General features: G+C 48.0%; 1 protein-coding gene across 1 annotated transcript in view; it reads left to right on the plus strand.

The window, feature by feature from the left end:
- Pah (phenylalanine hydroxylase) overlaps window positions 1–15,693 on the plus strand; it is a 48,594-nt gene that overhangs the window by 13,095 nt on the left and 19,806 nt on the right. The window contains exon 4 of the mRNA XM_057758106.1: window positions 13,386–13,474. Coding sequence (XP_057614089.1) covers window positions 13,386–13,474 — 89 coding nt within the window. The remainder of the gene's footprint in view (window positions 1–13,385; window positions 13,475–15,693) is intronic.

A 15,693-nucleotide genomic window follows, 5' to 3' on the forward strand; every position in this document is an offset into this window, starting at 1 on the left:
GACTCTGGAGTCAGAAATCAAAGAAATTGACAGGCAGGCAGGCGCTCGCCACTTGGAGAACTAGGAAGATGTATGTGGGCCAGCTGGAAGGCTGCAGCCTGAGCTAGAAGCTCCAAAAGGAGCTTCTTGGAGGGGAAGAGAGAGACAGTTAAGAGCCCAGATTCTTGGACAAATACATAGCACACTTGGTGTGACTTTGAGCAAATTACTAATGCTGACAACCTCCAACTGCATCCAATGGAAGAAATAAGAATCCCTGACATTCGGCGGCTAATGAAATTATATCCCCAGGCACCGGAAATAGAGCAGAGGTTGTTTAGGGGATTCATAAATGCCCTATATTCTTGTCATTATTATCATTGCTATAAAAAAGTGGAAAAGCCACAGGAGCCGCAGCAGTCCAGCCTGTACAAATCCTCTCCTCATAGATTCCAAGAGCTGGAATATGACCTCAGAGGTCATGCAGCCCCACAGACTCCTAAGCTTTGTATCATGAGAATGGTGGTCGTGACTTGCCTTAAGGCAGAGAGCACATTCTGCGTGGTCATAGGCAAGAGAATATTAATGACCAACTCATCTATGTCAGACACTGCGGCAGGTGCTGGAGAAAAATAAGTCAACTGCTTGTTCCTGAGTAGCTCAGTCTGGCTGAGGGGACAAGACACCCAGGTAGACATAGAAGAGGGGCTGTGGCTGTAAGGAGACAGATGCCTTTATCACGTGACTCTTGGGACCCACCAGTGAGGAAGTAGAAAGGTTAACAGTTAAGGTTTTCCTCCAGAGGCATATCCTGCAACTACCGCTGAGCCTTAGACACTAGAAGGAGCACAAAACTAATTCCTCAGGAGGCTGCTCACCTCATTGCTCAGGATGGCGGGGTGCTGGTGTTTGAAGTGTGTGTGGGTGTGTGTTTGTGTGTGGCAATCTTACGGGAGCAAAGAAGAAACAGCCTGTACTCACTATTTGAAACGTGTGACTTTCACTTCTCCGAATAGCCGTTCCCACCTATGATTCAGCAGCTGCTGGAGATGCATGGCAGATGTGGAGGTGACCCCAGCAGGGAGAGAGTGGCTGTCAGGGCTACGGGCAGATCTGTAGGGAGGAGTCTGAGTTCGGAAGCTGGCTTTTGAGAGGAGCATTGCTCTGCATAGCTGTTCCCTCCGATCAGTGCCACCGGAGGAAAGATGAGAGAAAGGAGATGCAGGAGGAGATCCGGACCTTTGATTCTTTCTCCAGACAAAATGCCCTTTTTAATGAGGGGCTCAGATCTCAGGGGCAAGGCTGACAGCAGGTTCAAGTGAGGGACCTGAACCCCTCAAAGCAATTAAGCTAAACCACTTTCCCCTCTAGTCGCTAAACCATTCAGACAGCAGCGTGGGCGACAGAGAATCAAAGTTCCTCGGTTTCTTAATTGCTAACGTTCCCCACCCGAAACAGCTTGAGGGAAGGTTAATTATGGTGACAGGTTAAAGAAGCCCCAACCTCCTCAAATGCCTCCTGGAGAAGCTGATGGGGGCTTAATAGGATTTTAATCCAGAGAGTCTTTTGAATGCTTAATCTATTCTCCTGCTGCCGTCTCTCCTGATGACCTCAAATCCTTCTTCAACTCAACATGAAAGAGCATTAATATTGGCCATCGATCCACCTACTAATCCGTTTCCCTCTTCCTTTGAGTGTTCTGCATGACATTGCGTTTAGTGAGGGGGTAGAAAATGCCTACATGGAGACAGATTGCAGCCAGGGGAAGCAGACAGACATGGACACAGTGTCTTGGGTAGTCAGAGGTTAGAGCATTGCCCTTTGAGAGACTTGCCCCTTTGTACATGTTTCTTAAAAGACTTTCTCCAACTTGGGGCTGTTTAACAGGATATTGTGTCGAGACAGCGAACTCAGGTTTCTATTACAACAATTATTCTGTGCAAAACAGAAAGACTAGCTGATATCTATCTATGCATCTATGTCTGTCTGTCTGTCTGTCTGTTTATCTATCTTCTATTCATTCACCTGTTTTATCATCTGTCTGCATATATACACAAGTACATATATATGTTTATCTATCTATCATCTATCTATTGTCTATCTATCTGTCATCTCTCTACCACGCACTGTCTCTTATTTATCTGCCTAGCCTAGAGCTAAGATTATTGATAAAGTCATTATTACATAAGTTTTCCCCATGTAGCCCAGTCCCCTGTAGATTTCTCTTTTCTTTATCAATAATGCTGCTCTGAAGGCCATGCTAAGTAAGACAGATGTTTTAGATTCATTTCGGTTTTCTGTGGTCAGTGAGAAGACCCCTTAAAAGGCTCTGACCTTCCCCTCCCAGGACCTGGCAAATGGTGCACATGTGTGCACGCCTACTTGTTTGTAAGAGAAGAAGGGTGTTCAAAGGAGTACTGGTTCCCAAAGTGATAAGACTCTTTAGAAGAAAGCTGCTTAAGGCCGAGTGGTCCAGATGGTTGGAGGTTCTTTAGTCTCACCACCTGCATCTCTGCTTTTCCTGTCCCTTTCTCTGTCTGTTCCATATCAATTCTTGCCTTGTTCCCTTTCAATTGGAAATTTCCTTCCACGTATTTTCCTTCGTCCTGTGCATGGTTTTCACAATCATAGCTCTACGTGCTCAGGCTCCTACATCTGCAGGGAATCAATTCTTCAGACTGGGGGAAATACACAGTTACATCACTATTTCGTCTTCATTTAAATGCTCACTGGATGTACTGATGTTGCTGTGTGTCCTAGAAGTCAGGGAGACATCTCCTGTTTCTTCAGACTGCTCCTGTTGAGACAAACTGGCCCCATCTGGGGGGGATAAGCTTGTTCAAGAGGAGAGGGGAAATGTGGGGACTCTATGCAGAACAGCTTAATGCTATTAATACTCTGCTTGTTCCCCAAATTCTGTCAATAATTCACTGACAAAGAAAAATCTGAACAAATGAGCCGATGATGCTGAGTTAGCTGGTCAGACAGAGTTTAAGCTAAGGAAGACCATAGCATGATGAAATAAAAGAGAATTCTTCATTTGTATTCTAAATCTATCTCTTAAAATTCTTGCTTATTTTGCTTGTCTCATTTAGTCTTTGCAAGGTAGGGTAGCCAGAGAACATTCTTCATGATTTCAGTATTAGAAGACAAGAGAGGGAAAAGCTGGGAGGAGAATGGTTTTGTGCCCTTCCTCTTCCTGTTTGATCTCTCGTCTGTAGCTGTTGGGCCAGCTTGTTTTGAAGGTTCCCATGTCTCATTTGAAAAGTGAAGATGTTCGGTGCTAATGTGACTGTGTGGTCACATGATACAATTTTAGGAGAGGTGCCGACATGCAGGGCTCATGTGGTCAGTGAACTTATACCTGAATATCTTAACAGGAGACGCACAATTCTTAAGGTTTCTTGGGTCCCCTCATTCGCACCCTTTGCTGACTATAGGGCATGACCATGTGCTGTTTGGTTCAGACAGATGATTATGAACATTAGAAGGAACAGATGAACACCACCCTTCTTCCATGTGCCATGTATGGTCCTTAAGTTGCAGGAGAGAATAAGGAGATGCAGTTGTAACTAAATGCCAACTTGTCATTCACAGTGGGGCAAGGGACCCTCATAGTGACCTGGAAAGGGTGATATGTTTAAAGTCAAGAGCTGATATTTGGTTCTCTGCTTTCTACATGGTTGTTTGTCACCTCGCCTTTCAGGGCTCAGTTCCTCCAGCCTCTTCTTCATCTGGGAAATATAATGAAGATCTGCTCTGTTGCTCTCTGAGGTTCGTGGACAAGGTCACGTGAGATATCTTGAGGCATCTGAAGGTCTGAGTTGAACTTGCTTGAGATGAACAGGCTCTTGGTCTCTGGCGTGTTTGGGCCTCAATAGGGATATATGTCTGTAATCCATCACCCCAACTAGTATCAGGTCATTCATTACACCAGTGTATGGAAACCGACCCTGACCAGGGTAGCAATGCAGAGGGAACCACGTTGGGGTCGACTTTACCCATTAGTTACGTGTGCGGCTTTGTGAGGGTCCTGCAAGCAGGTTCCCATTTCCAAGCCTTCCTGTGATCGGCAGCCACGCAGCTGTGGTTTGTTGGGAAGAACAGGGGCAAGAGAGCCAGGAAGCCAGCGTTTCTCCTTCCCTCTCGTTCTCCTTTTCTCCTTCCATTCTCATTCCCTCGGTCTTTTCCACGTTTTCCTCCTTCCTTTCCTACCAATGTTGACAACGCTCATTATCCAAGTGATATATCTTTGGGGGGATATTTCCATCACCTTTGAGATTTTTGCTTCATCGGATACCCTTTTCTCTTCTTGCCTAGCATGTATACATCACGTGACCCTTTCATTGTAAACCCCACCCACGGCATTCTCTTCCTTTAATCACTGTCCCTTCTCGAACTTGGCTTTTCCCACCCCTTTCTTTCTCGTTCTCATTCACCCTCTGACTCCCCTCCATCCATGCTCTTCAGGGTTAGCAGCAGGAGGACCAGCAGACATGGTACCTGACTTGGTGCCACGTCGTTGCTGTATGCCATGCTGTATGGCAATGATGGGGATGATATGGAATTCCTAAGGAGTATCATTTTGGGTACACTGAACTCAGCCTTTGAAAGTGGGACCAGGCAAGACCTGGGATAAGAGAAGACTTTACATGTATTATGTGTGACCTAATATCAGCAGGTGGACCAGAACTCAAATGAATGTGAATGACAGGTCACCTGATCTCCTACTTCTATGAGCTTTAGGAAGGTAGAATTGGGTGTCTGGGAGATACAGTGGGCAACCTGTCGCTATTTACCCTTAAGAGCCATGGCGTTTTTGGAACTGGAGAGATGGCTCACAGTTTAAAACATCGATTGCTCCTTACCGAGGATAGGAGTTGGATGCCCAGCACCCAGGTCGGGTGGCTCACAACTTCCTGTAACTCCATTTTGAAGGGGACCCAATGCCTCTGGCCTCTTCTGGCTCCAGCACTCTCTTGCACATGCCTCCCCCAGTTAAAAATAAAACTAATCTCTTAAAAAAGAGACAGACATGTGGCCCTTTAGAAGGGTCAGCGTGAGGGTAGCTCCTGTTTAGGGGACGGCTGGAGTAAAGGGCCTTACAGGTGATGCTGTTTACTCACAATTTCAACGTTTCATTGAAATGTCTGTTCTTCACGCACTTATTTATCTGATTCTATGAAGTTGATCTTAATTAGCAGAGGCCAGATGCTTTGCCCGTCCCATCTTGACTGATTCTGCTCTGCCCAGGATGCAAAGGGGACCAGCTTGTCCCCTCGGCCAGGCTTTGACTCCTTCATCTTTGCCAAAGATCTTCCTCAGGGTTTTTCTTTCCCTAGAAATGAACGTAGACATGCCTTCAAGCAGAATAAGACCCTGCAGGACTTGGCCTGCAAAACCCGGCAGCCATGCTCTCTTCCTTTGCTCCTGGAACTCATACAGCTCCTGCCTCCTTACAAATCCGGAGGCTGTGCCTCAGAGGAGGCGCAGGGGAGCCTGGAGTGAGGGTGAGAACACCATTCTGTCTCGGGTCTCTGAACTGGAGGATTTATTGCTCTTCCTGAGACAGGCTGGCCACAATCCTGGGTGCCTTGTCCCCTCAGCCCTGGGGCTGGTGAGTGTCTGATGCAGCATGAGAACTAGATTGTGATCTGTCTGCCTCAAACTACTGTGGTCTAATGGGCTTGCACTGACCCACCAGTCAGGAAGTAGGCTCTCGCCTGTGGGCCCTTTCCTTTGGGAGCACTCTGGAGCCACTGGTCCCTTGGCGTCTGGGCAGAACAGTTGACCCTGACTTAATGGGACCACAACGTGGGTGTCCAGGGTCTGCTCTCCAGCAGGCTGCTTCCTTTGGAGCCAAATCAATATTTATTAATGATCTGCACCCCTCCCGGGTGCCAGTGGCTTCACAGAGAGCCTCTGTTACGCCAGCCGGCTCAGTCATTCATTAACCCGAAGCCCAGAGCCTGTGAGGGCCTTGCAGAGGCTGACCCACCACTGGGGTATTTGGCAAGGTCATTAATGAGCTAATCTGATTTAACTTTTCAAAATGAAGGCCTGGGTCACTGGGGTCAGTGCCTATTCCCTGCATTGTGACTGAGACCCCTATGTGTGTGTGTGGGGGGGGAGGCTGCAACTTTCTTCTGAAGAGGAGAACGTGTGTGGAGGAGAAGGTAGGCATTATGCGTTACCAGGGCTGTCCAGGAAGGCTGGGATGGAAGACAGGAAGCACTTCTTCAAGGCCCTGTGGGGTCCTACTTTTGCTTACCCAAAGAACAAAGGTAACTAGAACTGTTGGCAGATTGGTCAGGCCTGTGGGGCTGGGGGCACAAAAGTGGACTTAGGCTCTGCCCCCAGGAGCCTGAGTGACAATATTTACTTAGCCAGACAGGCACCTCCAGGCTTTGTGAAGTGGTTCAAACGCAATGACCGTTGACATAGCCCTACCTGCTACAGGTTCGTTACTTCCCATACCAGTGAAGGTGACAGGTGGCAGAATTAGTTGTCTTACACATTTTACAGATGAAGAGTGTGCAGCTGCTGGCTCCCCAGATTCCTGGGGAGAGAGTAACTCGCTCAGACGCACATGGTTTGTGCTCAGGAAGATACACTTGAGCCCAGAGTGACCTTCCAGCTTCCAGTCCTGGATGCTCAACCTGTGCTTAGTGTCAGCTGGAGCTGAGTGGGTCCAGCATCCCTCTCGGGCTCCCTGCCTTTGTGTGAGTTCCCAGACTGCGTGTCCTTCATACTCTGAAGAGAAAGGAAGCCATAGGCTTCAAGACACTCTTGCCTCCTGTACCCAGAGCCTGTCTCCCTTAGGTCTCTCGTCTCAAGACTCAGTCCTTGTTCCAAGGCGACAGCCTGTGAACTCTTCATTGACCTGGGTCTTTCTATCCCACAGGACACAGGCTGTAAAAGCAATGCCTTGGAGGAGGTGGGGGTTTGAGTCCAAGTAGGGCAAGGCAGCTGCCAACAGTGTGTCCCACGCCGGTCACATTTTACCCTCTGGCTTTCTCATAATCCCGAGAATAATATTTCCCAATAGTTTAAAATCCCGCATGCGTGTTGAACGCTTTTGTTAGCTTTCTTTATGGGCTAATACATGGCTCGGCATTTTTAATCTCTGTCTGTAGGTGTGCGTGCAGGTTCATGCAGTGTGCAGTGTGTGCAAACGCCACAGCGTGAGTGTGGAGATCAGAGGTGACCTCTGGTACTGGTTCCCTCCTTCTACTTTGGGATAGTCTCTGTTTCACCTCTGTGTACTCCAGCCTAGCTGGCCCGTGAGCTCATGGCGATCCTCCGGTCTTCACCTCCCATTTCACTGTGGGGAGCATTGGGATCACGCATGCGTGCGAGGCTGGCTTTACATGGGTCCTGGGAGTTTGAACTCTGGTCAGCCCATTTCCTGGGGAGGGGCTTTAACACTGAGTCACCTCCCCATCTCCTGATCCTCACTTACTCACTGAGGGCTGTATGAGTTTTAATGGTTCTTTTGCAAATGAGAAACTAAGGAACTGCTGAGATTAGACGCTTTGCTTCGAGTCCAGAAGTCGGGACCGAGCAGAGAAATCTTCTCACCCAAACCTGTGTCAGGAGTTCCCAAGCTTTTCCATTTTTCTGGACAGGCTTTGTGTTTCAGCCACTTCTGTATGATGATGGAGCTCAAAAGTCACCGGAGGCTCCTGCCCTTGCGTGGCTGTCATGACCTTCTAATCCTGCAGTCTCAAGACCAGGTGCTGAGTTCAAAAGACTGGAGCTTACCAGGCTGTGTGCTCTTTAGATCTTAGAATACTTGTAATGGTTTCGAGTTCTCTTATTTATTTATTTATTTATTTATTTATTTATTTATTTATTTATTTATTTATTTATTTATTTATGATTAATTAGCTAATTAGATAACTTACTTCTTTTCTGCTAAGAGGTCTGAGCTAAGCCTGGTGCGCCCAACTAGTTTGGTTTTGCTTTTAGGGAAGAATTCCTCAGAGCTAGGTCTGACTGGCTTTGCTGCTCTCTAGTGGTGAGTTGGGAGATAGCAGGCGTGCCTAGTTTTGAGGCCAGCGTCCGTGGGTGGAGGAGCAAAGCTATGGCTAGGGCCTGAGACTGTTTTGACCGTACTCCCAGGAGATGAACACAGCTGCCTTGCTGACAACGGTGGAAGCATCTTTCCACGCATCCTCTGACCAGCCTCTCACAACATTCCACGCATCTCAGAGCACAAGAGTCACTAAGGACTGGAGCAAAAAGTAAACACATCCTGTAGCTTATAGGGGAAACTGAGGCCCGGTGTTAGGAAGGATTTTTAACGCTGGAGACGGATGCAGATGCAGCTCTTCACTCTAATGGCTGGTGTCCTCCCCTCACTTCCTCCATTACTGCCGGAATGGTGAAATCTGCCGTCACAGTAGACGTGGATGGACCCTCTGTGTGTGGCGCCTAGGGCTAAGGTGTGTCATGTCGGCTGTGTTCAGTTTGTTTAACAGCAAAGGGATATTATTTGAATCTGTTTCGTGGGTCCGGATGACAAAACTACAGGCGCGTGTATAGTTATATAACAAAGGAAGTGGCATGCTTACTAGTTTTTCTGAAAATTTCACTCTGTCCTTTGTGTGAGGAGGAAAACAACATAGCTAACCCCTCTCTCTCTCTCTCTCTCTCTCTCTCTCTCTCTCTCTCTCTCTCTCTCCTTCTCTCTCTTTCTCTTTCCTTCTCTCTCTCTCATCTTCTTTCCCTCTCCCTCCTCTCTTTTGTGTGTGTGTGTGTGTATGTATGTATGCATACAGTCAGGCCCCATATAAGGATGTTAGACTACAGTGGACCCCAGATAGTGAGTCCCTTAAGATGATAGCACTTAGTAAAATCATAGACATCTGAGCTTGCATGAATACTCTCTGGATCACACAGGGCAAAACTGTGCTTTTCTCAGAATGTATTTGGTAAGCGATATGTGACAAGGTCTGTGTGCGTGTTTACAACTGAATAACAATACTGTTCACTATGTCCATAACTTTTCCCAGGGGCATCCGTATTGACCCATTTGAGCACTTATTGTTCTTGTGAAGGGGTACTCTGCAGCCTTCTTGCTTTACCATCTTATGGGAGGGACACAGAGGCACAAGAGGGTTAGTTACTTTTCTGGGCTCTTAGATAGTAAGGGCAGAGACAGGACGCAAACCCAGGCAGTCTGACCCTTTCTAGACTCACTGTCCTGCGCAGATGGGACACCAGGGAAACAGGAACAGAGGCTAGCTGTCCCTGATCCCAGGGAGCTCTGGTGGACTAGGATCCAGTCACTGAACTTTCCAGGAACTGGAGGAATAGATGCTGTATATAGCATCCTGTGAGTAACAGAACGGATAAGAGATAACCAGTGTGGTGAGGGCTCAGGACAGAGAGAATCCGCCTGCGCTGATGAGTGAGTGGACATCAGCACTTCCTTGTTCACGGTGGCACAATTAACTACAGTTAAGAATAAAATGTTCATAGATATGTGAGCAGATACAGAAAATGTAGGATGGATATATATATATATATATATATATATATATATATATATATATATTTCGGTCATCATAGGTAACCTTTATATTTGCTGAAGTATGAATGAGGGTCCTTTTGTAAGGAAAATCAGCTCCCTGAAGGAAAATAAATGCTATAAGACCTTACCCATTCAGGGAACCTGAAAAGTCAGATTCACAGAGGCAGAGAATGGGGCTTGCCAGGTGCTGGGGCAGGGGTGGGGGTGGGGATAGGGTTAGGAGTAGAGAGATATTAACCGAATGGTGCAGAGTTTCAGTTGTAAGATAAATCAACTCTGGGGATCTAACATGCAATGAATAATAATAATAATAATAAACACATTGTATACTTGAAATTGATGAGAGACATCTTGTGTCCTCAACACACACACACATATACATACGCACACATACACACAGTGGTGACTATGAAGCTATGGATGAGTTCACTAACTTGGCTGTGGCAACCATTTCCCACCGCATATTTGTATCGAATCATCATTGCTAAGTACAAACATGCGCACGCCTTGTTAATCATAACTCAGCAAGGCTGGAGAGTGTTTAAAAGGAATGAAATAACACACCCATGGAGCTCCTGGTACTGATGTAGATTCATGGCTTTTTTTTATTATTTTGTGCTGCCCCTGTGGAGTGTAAGCACCCCAGGGTGGCCATCAGTGCCAACACCTGCCATATTATGCCAGGAAAACACTGGGGCCAGGGCTGAAAAACAGTTCTCTCATCTGCGGGGATCCCTGCAAATGCTCTAGCCAGCAGAGATGTGATCTGGGTGAGGCAAAAGGGGAATCTGGTTCAACCCGGCTTAGTTAGCTGGTGTGGGCTCTAACCTCTAGAATCTGGTACCGGTCAGTTTAGTTTGTAGGTGTTTAGGAATCTGGTACCGGTCAGTTTAGTTTGTAGGTGTTTAGGTGAAGTCCAATTCTGGAAAAAGGTTTCCGGTAACAATTATGTCAGTCTCATGTGCGCCATACAGCTTAAGGCCACTTAAGAGCCCAGAGGAGGACCAGGTGTGCTCTCGGCCATACAGATGTCCTAGAGGTCACTAAGCTATGAAGTTCGTGTGACATCTTTCCTAGGGATGGTATCTATCGACTGAGAAAAAAAAAGCTCAAGTTATAGGTCTGGGATAGATGCAATAGCCTAGCCCTACAGACAGCACAGGCCAACAGGCTATTAATAGCATCCACTCCTAGCCTGGAGGGTGGGAAGCAGGTATAAACCTCCATTACATCGAAGAGACAAGCCTGTGGGCTTCACATTCCTGCTTTTGCCAGTGGATGCCTGAGTGAGCACAAGGACCTTGTGCCCTCTACATATGGTGGGCAAGGAGAACATGTTGCTGAATAGAGGCTCCAAAAATCTCAGCAGCCTGGCATGAGGAGTTATCTTTCTAGATCTTTCTCCCTGCTCCTCAGCACTGCCATGTGACCAACTGCCTGGTGCCATGGCGATGATGGGAGGAGGCTGCTTAGGTAGGGTGTGGAGGAGGACGGTCCCTGTCATGTAAGTGGCATCAGGATGTGAACTAAGACAGCTTCCATTGTCAACCCTCAAAGGGATGTGTTCAAGTGGCCCATGCTTTAAAGCCACGGAAACCCCAGTGTGAGAAACTAAAAGGCCAGTGCTCTCAATCAGGTGGTAATATCACTGTCCCTTGCAGGACAGAGTGGCTAAGGTCAAGATCCAGGAACAAGCCCGGGAGGCAGTTGGGTGTGAATCCTGACTCGGTCATTCGCTGGCAGCATGTGCATGTGCATATGTGTGCATGTGCTTTGTTCATGTGCGTGCATGTATGCATGTGTCTGTGTGTCTGTATTTTGTCTGTGTTAAATCTGAACCCATGGAACTCTAAAATGGGTCATATTGCGTTGTCCCACATACTAGCCAGAAACCAAGGGATGATTTGGGGATAAGTGCCTCAGGCAAGGCTGGAAACACTTGAAAACCTGCTCAGCTGCTCTTCAAAACCATCCTTTGAGCACCTCGGTGCCTTGGTTAGACAGAGGTACCAAAGAGCTCGCCGCATGGAGTATTTAGAGTCACACCTCGGGCTGGTCTGCATTGTTGACGTGGGTTGTGGAGAGCTCCACAGCTGGGATCCGCAGAGAACAGGCTCTGACTTCATTTTATGAGCACATTTTATGAGTTGGTGTCAGTCCTTGTCTCCTAGTTTGAGAGAAGTCCTTGCCGATTCTTGTTTAGGCTCTTGCTTAGATCGCCATAGAGCACTTCCTCATATTGACCACTAGATGGCAGGAGTGTTCTTTCTCATCCCACTTGAGCGGGTACCCTGGGCTGTATTGCCGCCTTCAAGGAAACTTCCTATTAAAGGACCCACTCCACCCCAAATGCTCACCCCAGTACCCAGCACATGGTAGGTCTTCAGGAAACATCGCTGTCCTTTTTATTATTAGCGTTTCCGTTTTCTCAGAGAAGGGACTGAGCACAGGGACCCTAATCATCCGAAACCAGCAGGGGGCTGCTTGCTCCAGCCTCCTTCGGGGGTAACAGCCACTGCCTTGGCTCGCTGCGTGGACCCTGCTGTGTCTGTCTGCTCTCATCATTAAGATGCTGTCTTAGTTCCTGCGTGACCTTAAACCAGTGATTTTGATTTTCAGATTTTTAACTGCTCGGCTTTCCGTCTGTATAATAGAGACTGTAATAGTTCTTATTTGAGGAAGACTTTCGGGAACAGAAACTAGGTCAGAGCAGGGGCTGTGAATGGCTGTCACGATCGCTAAAGTCCTCTGTGTTCCTATAACTTCCCCCTTCCCTTGCAGTTTTCCTCAGCCTCTCCACGTGCATGCGCACTCAAGGCTCCTGCCCTCAGGCCACTCACAGTTCACATTTTCCTAGTTTCAGTCCACACGCGGGACACTTGGACCCAGTGTGTCTCTTCCTTATAAGCCACAAAGATTCGGGTGGTGTCATCTACTCTTCCCTCCTGTCCCTCTCTAGAAAGGACATCATCGTTGCCAACACCAAACTCAGGTGATCGTGTCCTCCCTCATGGTGCTGTTTTCCAAACTGAACTGTTAGCTACCCGGCTGTCGCTTCCACGGGGCTGTAGCTGACTCTGAGATCAAAAGGTGTCATGGGGTTGCCCAAGGCACTCGGAAGAGAGTCTCACGGTCGGAAATTGGGTTCTAAGCGCTCATCTTTAAGTTTTGTCCTATTTATATTTGGGGCTATACATCTTTTGCTGCTAGAGGAACTCATCGGTGCCCGCTGCTCTAAGTGATGGGTGGGGAGGAATATGTGACAATTGAGGAAAACCTTCAGGCTCATGAGACTGAGAGCCGGGCTGTGGGCTTCATTCAGAGTGCAAGGGTTTAACATTCCAGAGGGCAGGGCTTGAATCTTTCCTGGGTTCTGTGGGCAGGGAAAGGGTCCTTCAGTGGGCTTCAGGCTTCGGTAGGGGACTGGGCTAAGACCACCTCATTCCTCATTCTTGAGACAAGGGGTCCTGAAGAAGAATGGTCTGGGCAGGGTTTAGTCTGGCGGTCTTTTGAGGACATGTTTTAACATCAGTTTCACCAGAAAATAGAACTTATTATTTTTTAATTTTTATTTTGTTATTTATTTGAGACAGGGTCTCTATGTGTAGCTTCGACTGACCTGGAACTCACCATGTAGGCCAGGCTGGCCTTGAACTCTTAGCGATCCTCCTGTACCTGCCTCCCAAGGTTGGGGATTAAAGGTGCGCCACCACCACTACCCAGCTTAAATTTGTAGCTTTAACAGTTTAGGAGTTATGCAGAACCCCGTTTGCCATCACCATCCATGTGACTAATTGGGGGATCGGGGAGGCTGTTAGCCACACGTCCCACAATCCACACTCAGGACTCTGCCCTTTCTGTATTGCAGTGCCCTGGTTTCCAAGGACCATTCAAGAGCTGGACAGATTTGCCAATCAGATTCTCAGCTATGGAGCGGAACTGGATGCAGACCACCCGGTGAGCCCAGGTCTTCCCACCTTCCCACCTTCTTTCCAACTTCTCTTCCTTTCCCTTCCTCCCTCATCTCCAGCTTGGAGCAATGTGAGTTCCTACTTATGCCAGGGCAGGGAAAGTGAAGACTGAGGAGACCATGAGATTGCACTGTCGCCGTTACCATGGTTACTACGGTTACTACTGTGGAATGGGTGTGAACCAGTGACTAGGAAAGGCTGTCCCTATACAGCCGTGTGTATTTCTAATTCTGCCTTTGCTTACTTTATGGGCGTTTAAACAAGCCCAGCGAGGGGACAGTGACAGAGGTGACGCTGGCCCTTCAGAGAGCCGAGCAGAGGGCTCTAGTCAGATGAGGGAAGAGGGGCTGACGAGGGGGTCTTCAGGAATGGAGATGGGTGGGTGGCACCTCAGGGATGACAGTGGGAGAATGAGCTGAGGCAGGGGTGGTCAGATGTACCGGAGTGGTGAATTTCACTGAGCCGTGCATATTGTAGGCAGAGGACAGGTTTTTAAATGGGTTCTCACTAGAGGAATGGATCAGGGGGTATGTGTGTGTTGGGGGAGTCTTCTCATTCCTTCTCTGGGGTCAGTGGTCCTTGGGAGTGGACAGAGGTGGTCCGGCAGCTTCCTTGCATGGGCAATGCGCCATTATGACCTTATGTTCTCCAGGCTCTGTCAGGCAGTGGACTCTCTGGCCTTTTTAACCTGGAAGCAGTTTGTATCAACTAGGTTTTAGCGTGGCTGGTGCTGGAGCATGTCTGTGTCCGTCCAGACTCTGCTCACAGCCTTGTGGGGTGTAATAACCAACAGGAGGCGCTCTCTTCCCAGAGGCAGTTTCCTATAAGCAATCTAAGGCTTCCGTCTCACAGACTGGCCCAGAGATGTCAGGTAGCTTTTCAACTATGCTTTGTCTATTGTTGGACCTGGGATCCTTGGACCCTTAACCTAGTGCTCAGGGGAGCTGAGGACACAGGCTTGGCTGGCAACAAGAAACACAATCTCCTGCATGCCAACAAATGGGGAGCCATAGGCCAGCCTTTCAAAACATGAGCAGTTGGCTCAGGCGCATGCTCCAACCCAAGTAGTAAAGCTTGTGAGCTGACGCAGTTGGCCTGAGAAAGACAATGAATACGCCAGCAACTTCAGTCATCAGTTTTCTCTTTATACCATCCTTCAGTGAGGGGGGGGGAGAGGAGAGAGAGCACACGAGAGAGTGAGCGAGAGAGCATTTTATAAATAGAAACAAGGTGAATTCATCCTACCCGTAGAAGAAAACATTATTTTCACACTTTTCTAAAATAATGTTCGTGTCTGGGAGAGGCCCCACACACGCACAGCCACACGAATGTACACATATGGGTCTGCCTGTTACTCCGACCTTCATCGTCACACTCCAGTGAAGATTTCTGCCTGACATCTCCAAATGGACTTCTAACGGCTCTCCCGAATCTTAGCTGTGACGTTAGAATAAATTATCCTGAGCTGAGGACAGAAGATGTATTTAGGCATCATTCTTAAGCCTTAAATATTGCGTTTCACAGATGTGGTGGTGAGCCCTTGTGAGCCTCGGGCACACAGGTTTGTGACTTCTAAGATGGCCTGGGCTAGGCAGTGAGACTCTGTCTCTAAAACCAAGCTAAACTAGGTCAGACCAAAACTAGATCAAGCCAAATGAAATTAAACCAAACTGAAAACAAAGCGAAAATGTCAGCTCTGGAGAGACAGGTTCTCTGTTGTCTTCCTGTAGATGATACACTCCATTTCTCGGAGTCTAGAGGCGGCAAAGGCCACACTGCATCGCTCTGATGTTTTTCCTCTCTAATGAGCCTCTGCCTGGACCTCTCAACTGTGGGCCCAGCACACAGAAACACCTTGGGAGATTTCTTCCTCCGAGGAGAGCAAGTCCAGCCTGACCCAACCTGCCGGACGCACACACGAGAACTTTTCTTCCCTCCCCAAGTCCCATCGTCCAGCCTTGACCCTCTGTTCTTCCCTTTGGCCTCTATCCTAATCATTTGGGTGGGTGGGAGAGGCCAGTCCAGAGAGAGAGGGACACGTCCTTCCCTTTAGTCTCATGTTCCCTCAGAAGCCAAAGCCGGCCTTAAAGCTCTCTGGAGTTCATTTCTCTTTGCTAACCCAGGCCACAGCTTTGGCTCCCCAGCCTCTCCTTGTCAAGAATTTTATCACCAAAACAGAACTTATCAGGTACACCGTCCCCCTGT

Source organism: Chionomys nivalis, chromosome 25 (assembly GCF_950005125.1).
Source record: "Chionomys nivalis chromosome 25, mChiNiv1.1, whole genome shotgun sequence".
In the NCBI taxonomy this organism is placed as follows: Eukaryota; Metazoa; Chordata; class Mammalia; order Rodentia; family Cricetidae; genus Chionomys; species Chionomys nivalis.